At 58.7% G+C, this 7,859-nt stretch overlaps 2 protein-coding genes across 3 annotated transcripts in view; one reads left to right on the top strand and one right to left on the bottom strand.

The window, feature by feature from the left end:
• Positions 1-1,853, top strand: part of S100PBP (S100P binding protein) — a 26,792-nt gene extending 24,939 nt beyond the window's left edge. The window contains exon 4 of the mRNA XM_074926282.1: positions 1,636-1,853. The gene's annotated coding sequence lies outside the window, so the exon portion shown is untranslated. The remainder of the gene's footprint in view (positions 1-1,635) is intronic.
• The window catches only part of FNDC5 (fibronectin type III domain containing 5), a 24,771-nt gene extending 17,227 nt beyond the window's left edge, over positions 1-7,544 (bottom strand). For both annotated transcript variants that reach the window (XR_012635127.1, XM_074926283.1), the window contains exon 1: positions 7,193-7,544. Coding sequence is in view for 1 of the 2 variants with exons in the window: in XM_074926283.1 (XP_074782384.1) it covers positions 7,193-7,271 (79 nt within the window). In the remaining variant the exon portion in view is untranslated. The remainder of the gene's footprint in view (positions 1-7,192) is intronic.
• Positions 7,545-7,859: the final 315 nt, after the last annotated feature.

The following is a 7,859-nucleotide window of genomic DNA, read 5'->3' on the forward strand; positions in this document are numbered from 1 at the left end:
GGAAGGGACGTGGGTCTGCACCTCCTCACCTTCCCCTGTGACTGAACCCGTGTGCCAACCGGAGTAGGATCTAATTTTAGGAAGGGGCAGTCAGCAGATGGGAATGCGTACAGGGAAGGTCTGTGAGTCATGCCTGATGAATTTGCTAGAACATACGGAGGACATGACGGAGTTGAGAGATGGGAGACAAAACAGTCTCCAGCTGCAGCCAGGCACTTCGCCCTTCTCAAAGTACAGCTGTACAGTTAAATCCCGGCATGGTTGTCTTTCCCGGATATTTTTAGGAACTAATTTTTTTTTTAGGAGCTAGCACTGACTTACCCAGTTTAGGTTGAAGAGGCCTTTGAGAAGAGATGAATTAACCCCTCAGGAACAGAGGGGAAAAAGCTTCAGGCTGGGAAAAGGGAACGTACAGCACACTGCACTTGGTGCCTGAGTCCCCTTGGAAATCTGTGACCTTGAGGGAGGCGTAGCATAAAAAGTGTCTTAAGTTTCCTGATGACATAAAATGTGGGGGAGTTGGGAAGACCTAGCAGAGCCGGAGAAGAGCAAACAACCTCTCTGGTGAGAGAGGGTGGAGGGCTGCGAGGAAGAAGGGAAGCACTTGGCAAAGCTGCAGCCCAGTGCCTGAAGCCTGTAGAGCAGGGCTCTGGGTGTAGGCAGGAGCTGGTGTGGATGGTCAAGAGCACTTTAGAAAACCAGATCTGAGCATGCCTTTCCTTTCAGTGCCACACATTAGGACTAACTACACATAAATCAGCGGTGTCAAACCAGTCTAAAAGCGATATGAAAAGCGAATTAAGCAGGGCCTTTGACAAATGCAAAGCCAGGAAAATTAGTTTCCTCCACCTAGAGCTGAGTGAATAACTTGGAAGCAAATTTTTAATCCATGAGGATGCTTTTCTCCCTGTTCCCAGGAGATGCACGATGAGATCATGACTTTCTAAAATCTAAACACTGTTCCAAGATATTCCACACTGCTTTTGGCTCCTTGGGCCAGTTGCGGCTCTTTGTAGTGCCAGGTCAGGTGGAGAAGATGTAATTTCTGTTTCCCAGCTGGCTGTAGGGGGTCAGCATCTCTAGCAGGGCCTTGAGGTGCCAAAATCCCAACGTTTGGTTCCTTCTAGTCATACGTAACTCCTGGAAATTTTGCTTCTGTGCCTGCGGCAGCCAGGAAAAAGCTGCTGGTGTTGTGGGAGTGGGCACAGAGGGTGGGATGGCCCCAGGGGCTGTTCCTTCCCCCGCTGCGGGCGAGATGGCAGGGAACATGCTGTGCATCAAACCTTTCTCAAACACGTTTACTCCAGAGACGCTGAGGACAGCACATCCCTTGTCTGGTCCGTAAGGGACCCATATGGTACAAGATTTCTGGTTTAGCAGTTTAGCTACATCCCAGCTCAGAGGCTGCGATGCCTGCCGGAGCAAATCACAACTCGCAAACTGGCAGAGGATCTGTTTGGCCAAATTTGAATCAGAGCTGTGTGAAAAGCTGCTCCCGTTCTCGTGTCAGCAGAAATTGCAGCCCCTTCTTTAAGGGGAAGCCCTGATTAATTAAGATGAAAACATGATTTTTAAATGTGAATGGCTGCTTCAAAACTGATCATGCTTAACCTGTGTCTTGTTTCCTTCCTGCAGGGACCCTTTGCTAGGTGAGTCGTAGGACCAGAGCCCCCAGAGCTGTGTCCCAGCCCTTCCTCCCTCCTACCCACCCTGGGCCTTTTGGCAAGAGCAGGTCAGAACCGCCTCCGCACAGCAAGGAGGCATGAGCGATGAAGATTACCCTTAATCCCCTCTTAATGCTGAGAACTCCTTCTAGCCTCAAATTAAACGCTTTGCTGATTATTAATGGACTTTTATTTGAGAGGAAAAAAAAAAAACCCAACCCCACACTTTACAGCTTTGGGCTGATTCCTCCCTGACTTTTTATTGTCGACACAGTGGCAGCTGGCACGAGGAGGAGGAAACCACCTGCCTGCCCCTTGAGTTGTTCAGTGCCAGAGCTGTAGTAGGGATGGGATGGGATGGGATGGGATGGGATGGGGCGCAGGTTTGTCTCCATCCCACTGCTGCCACCACCCATGAAAGTGGGGCCGCTGATTGAAGGGGGTGGGGTGAGCAAAGGGGGTGTCTGAGACACTGAGATGTCTTGCCTGGAACCTCTAGGATTAGGGGGGGGACACCTCGGCTGCAAAGACACCACTGGGAGCTGCTCGGAGCTCCTAGCTCCTCAGCCACGGTCCCTCTCCTGGCTGTTGTGTCTCGCTCTTCTGAAGCTGCTCTCAATTTGCACCCTCTGCCCTGAGCTCTTCTGGTGGGGCTGGGGGTGGGAGCCAGCTTGCTGCCTTTAGCCATGCAGGCTGGGGGGATCAGTGCTTAGAGGAAAAGGAAGAATCTGTGGAAATACCACAGAGTCCTGTGGTCAGGCTGTAGGTTTGGAGTTAGAGCATATTCCTGGATTTATCTCCCCAGCCAAGGGGCCCAGCTTAGCCCCAAAACAGAATTCAACTGTCCTGGAAACTCCAGCCACTGGGAAGTGCCTGGAGTAAAACGCGGTCGGTTCCTCCGTGGCTAAGGCTCTGCTGTAGTGACAGCAGTTCCCAGTTCAGTTAGCTCCTCTCCCAGTTCAATTAGCTCCTCTCCCACAAGCAGCTCCTTTCCTGCTGTGAAAGGCTCAGCTCAGCAGCTTCAGAGCCCCCAGACCATGGTCCAGCGAGCCGATCGCCTGCCGAGGCTCTGAGGCGGCTCCTTCAGTCCTGTCCACCAGCAAACTGTGAGCCCTTCTTTGCAGGAACCAGTAAAAGTCAGCCTTAAATCCCAGTAGCAATTTATTCCTGCACCTCAACCTTCCCTGGGGACGCAGGAGATGGAAGGACACGACCTGCAAGGGGCAGGAGCATCCCGTAAGGTCCTGTGTGACGTTCTCTGCAAAGCGCCGCTGCCGCTGCCTGAGCGTGGGTACAAAAAGACCCGGTTTTGGTGCCTTCCTGAGCTTTTCTTTGCTCTCCCAGCACGGCTCCCTTCAGCCGATAGAATTCCCTGTCAGCTTTATGGGGTAAGGAGGAAGGGCTGGCGCTGCCGTTCAGCCTCCCCGAGGGTTTGAGTGAAGGAGCCTGCAGGGGAGTGGGAGGGAGCAGGGCCCACCGCTGCCATCCCGCTCCCGGCCCCCTGGCTGTTTGCTAATCTCTGGCAATTTCGAAGAGCAGAAAGACCAAGTGGTGGTTCTTCAGTCTGGGAAAGAAGCAATTCTTTCCTGCTGACCGCCTGCTGCCCTGCCCGGTCTCGGTCAGCCCTCTGATTCCCCAGGAGTGGGTGCCTGAATGTGCAGGTGGAAATGCTGTCAGGGAGGACGGAGACTTTTCAGGGAGCACAGAGCTGCTCGCTGTGTCCACCCTGGGCATCAGGAATTTCTCAGGGCAGAAGGAAGGGGTGTTTCTACTTTGGAGAATGTCCGGTGCTGCCAAACTCGGACTCCCTGAGTCCCGAAGCTGGGCAGGAACCGCTTGGGTCTCGCCAACGCCACGATCTGGGGTTTAATGCTGCCAACCCAGAGCAGAGTCATTGCTGTGGCATGTTTTATCCAGGATCCAAATGTCCTGGGGGAGGGCTGGGTACTGTGCTCTTTTCTAGCTTTTCTCAGCCCACATTTGTGTGATATTGGAGAAATAAGAGAGAAATCTGTCAAGGCAGGAGGGTGAGCAAGGCCTGGAGCTGGAGCCGGTACCCAGACATCTCCCAGGAGTTTGTTGACTGGTCCTGACCCAGCTCTGCTCTTGTATCCAACCCTCCGATTTTTCCTGCACACACAAAGATTTGCATGCTCCGCTGCTCAATACATTTCTGCTTTTAACGGAATTGTACTTGAGTCAGGCCTTAATTTGGCCTCTGGCTACTCTATAAACCAGAAGGCGTTTATTTAACAATAAATGCCAAAAGGATGAGGCCATATTCGGTACCAGTCCGTGGGTACCACTCCATGGAGGCTGCTTTTGGATCCTGCCATGGTGTGTGTGGTTACCGTGTGCGAGCGTGTCCCTCTCCGTTTCCCACATGGATGTTCCCAGCAGGAAACGGCCTTTGGAAGCGGATGGCGCAACCTCGGCTGCTTTGCACGGTAACGTCCCTGCTGGGGGGCTGACAGTGAGGTTAGAAACTTCCATATTTCAATTAAATCTCTCCTACGCTGAACGCAGAAATCAATAAAGTGCTTACGCCATCCGTCAGCTGGCCAGGAATCTCCGTGGCCTCCGGGAAGGGGCCGCTGCGGGTCGCTTTGCCATCTCCAAAGAGCTGTCAGCCCCATGGCTGCTTCCTCCTCCGTGCTGAGCCTATTGCTCGCTTCTGGTTTTGATCCTGCCAGACCGTGGCTGAGCTCAGTTCCCTGGGCCCGGAGGCGGGGGTGAGTGTGCCCGGTGAGGTACAGGCCAGGGAACAGCATCCACGCTCCGGCTGTCACCTTCGCTCTGCTCCCCTTCCCCCCTGCTGCTGGGGGGGCTGCCTGGGGAGGGGGTGAGCACGGAGCCCCGTCTCAGCAGAGGAAGAGGAGCAGCGCAGGGTGTGGGAAGGTGCTGAGCAGAGTCCACCCAGGTGGTTTTGACCCTTTTTGGGCAGCGGAGGAGCCGTTAAGGGGCTCCTTGCATTGAAGGCCAGTGCGGGTCCTGTGAAGGCTGAGAGCTGGGTGAGGCTGAGCTGCACTGGAGAGTGAAGCACCTTTCCCCTCCATCCCACAAAAATAAACCTGACCTGAGTTGCTGTATGCACCGGCACCTTGCAGCGATGCTTTTTTGCCCCAGCACATTGCAGGGGCCGTGGCCTATTTTGGGGTCTTTCATCATCGTTGCGCAGCTCGCCCTGCTGCTCTCACAGCCCTTAACAGCCGCCCTGCGCCACCGAGCCCAGCTCATCTCCCTCTTCATTAGCTCTGCCTAACGAGGAGGGGGCTGCTGGCAGCTCGGACCATGCAGGCTGGGCCAGCCCGCTTCCAGAGCAGGCAAAATTGTATTTCTGACTTGGCAACCATCCCGAATGTTGTCTCGGGGCTCCCCTGGAGCAGGCAGCAGCAGGGATGAGTTGGAGGGCTTCACCCCCAAGGCACTGGTGGGATGCTGCTGAGGGTGTTTACTGGGGAGGTTATTTCTGAGCTGCCATGTCCTCCCGGTCCTGCTTGCCCTCCTCGGTCACCTTGGCATCACCTTGCCAAGAAATTGTCCTGACTGGCCAAACCTCCCTTTCAGAGCAGGGCTTGTACTCAGTGCCACTCACTTGCCAGCCCCTGCCGCTGCATCAGCAGGGAGGAATTTGCACCAGTCCTCTCCTGGGCACAGCAGCTTCAACCTTTCACAACAGGCATTATTTTAAACCTACAGGCATGAGCTCTGGGGCCAAAGCAGAGGGACTGCCGAGGCTCCATCCCTGCCTGACCCTGCTGGGGATGATTTCCTCTCCCTGGGCTTTTCCAGTGACTCTTGGCTTGCACACCTTCGTGGCCTCGTGGCCACATCATCGGGCTGGGGACACAGGTAGAGCCTCTACCTCCCTGTGACCTTGGCGAAAATCACTCCATACCCTCATTCCTCTTTTCCCTCTCTGAAAACCAGGGACAGCACAAGTTCACAGCCTCACCGGGGTGCGGGGAGAGCACATCACAACCCTTGGCAAAGGAGACCACAGAAGGAGGAGGCAGCGGGGGTGCGTGGCACGACACCAAGGTCACGCAGCTTCGACAGAGCCCAGAGCGGCATCTCCTGCCTCCCCACCACGCGCCGTGGCCGTGAGCAGGGTCACTCTCCACCTTTACAGAGCTGCCCGGCCCCGAACGTGGCACGGGCACCTTACGGCACAGAAACGCTGCCTGTAAGACAGGAGCAGAAGGCGGTTATGGGCAGGGACACAACTCCATGTTTACTCTCAGTTGCTGACTGAGGTGATTCAAGGATAAGGAAGAGCAGGGGAAGTGGCCTAGTTTACAGAAAATTGGGAGGAGGACTGTGACAATTGCAGCCACCTCCATTGTGCCGCCGTGTTTTCCCCATCGCTCCCTCCGTTTGGGAATGTTTCCTTAATCTCCCCGGGTCTGTCAGTTGGGAAACGGCAACTTCAGAGCGCCGATGTCTGTCCAAGGACGCGTCTGTCAGAGCCGAAGGCATTCGGGGGGTCGCTGCAGCCCCGGCGCAGACAGGACGGGGGTAAATGTAACTCCAGCAACTCCCGGGGCTGGCTCGGTGCAGGAATTTCCACTCCCCGGAGCTCTGCATCCCTAATAGTCACCCCCAGCCTCCTGGAATGCAAGATATTCTGGCAACCAGCGTTTTGCAAATCAAAGCAGCTGTTCCACCAACATCTTGCAGCCAGGGAAGGAGACAGCCCTCGCCTGACTGACTACCCAGAGTCAGGGAGGGCGTCTGGCTCCGGGTGGGAAGCACCCACTGAGACGTAGCACCCACTGAGACGTAGCACCCACACGCGGGGTGCTCGGGCGAAGGCTCAGCCTGGCCGATGCAGGGGAGGAGAGTGGACCTGAGCACGTCCTGGTCTCTCCAAAATTAGAGCTACCTCGTGGGGACCTTCCCGAAGGCTCCCCCACTTCAGAGGACCTGCTCAGCTTGCGGGGCCTGCTTCGAAGCGGCCGGGATGGGCCGTACCCCGGGAAGGGGGGTTCCTCCGGGGCAGCGGTGCCTCCTCGGGAGCTCCAGGGCCCCACGGACAGCCCGGGCTGAGCAGGAGCCGGGGAAGGGGATGGCCGAGGCGGACGCGCCGCGGCGGTGGCAGAGCCCGTCTGGTTTTGCCTCCTCTGCTCCAGTTCAGCCCCATGACACGAGCGGGCGCCGCTGTTGGGGGGCAGAAGAGCCTTTGCCTCCCCCGTGCCCGATCTCTTCACTCTCCCCGAACCCGTTTTCATCTTTACGAGCCGCCTTCCCCGGGGCCGCCCCCACCGGGACACGGGTGGGGGCGAGACCTCGGTTCTCCCGGAGCCCCCGGGGCTGCGTGTCCAAAATCCTCTTTAAACCCACAAAGTCCCGGTCGGCGGGTCGGCGATGCCCCCCCCCCCCAAAAAAAAACCCCCAAACCCTCCCACCTCCACCGGCGCAGCCCCGCTCCACGCTCCCACCCGTGCGCACCGGGGGGCTCTCCCCACGCCGAAGCTCCCCCCTCCACCGCCCCGGGCAGCCTCTCCGCGGGGCCCGGCGGCCCTTACCTGCCGCTACCGGGCGCAGACCGGCGTAGCTGAAGCAGAGCAGGAGCGCGGCGCCGGTGCAGCCGAGGAAGGGCTCCATCCCCCGCCGCCGCCGCCGCGCCGCGCCGGGCCGAGCCGCTCCGGGCCGGGCCGGGCCGGGCCCCGCCGGCGGCGCGTCCTGCGGGCGCGGCGGCTCCGTTCAGCACCGCGGAGAGCGCCGGGGCCTCCCGGTACCGCCGGGGCCTCCCGGTACCGCCGGGACCTCCCGCCGCCCGCCCGGTGCGGCCGGGCTCGGGCACGGCTCGGCTGGGGCTCAGCACCGCCCGGCAGCGGCCGGCACGGCTCGGTTCGGTACGGCCGGGCTCCACCGGGAGGCGGGGGCGGGCGCGGCCCCGCCGAGCCCCGGCTCCGCCCGCTGCAGCGCCGGGCAACCCCGCTCCGGTCCCTCCCCCGGCCCCCGGGTGGCTCGGGCCTCCCCCCCACAACCCCTGCCTCAGTTTCCCCATCCCGCCCCCCCGGCACACCCCGGCCCGGCCCTCCCGGGGGCTGCTCCCCACCGGGGGACGGAGACGGAAGGAGGCGAGACCCCCCCGCCTCCCCGTGCACAGCACCGGTGACATTTTACCACCGGGGGTTCACTCGGCCCCCGTGATTCGCCGGGCTCTAAATTCCCAGGTAATGAGGATGA

Source organism: Athene noctua, chromosome 24, assembly GCF_965140245.1.
Source record: "Athene noctua chromosome 24, bAthNoc1.hap1.1, whole genome shotgun sequence".
Lineage (NCBI taxonomy): Eukaryota > Metazoa > Chordata > Aves > Strigiformes > Strigidae > Athene > Athene noctua.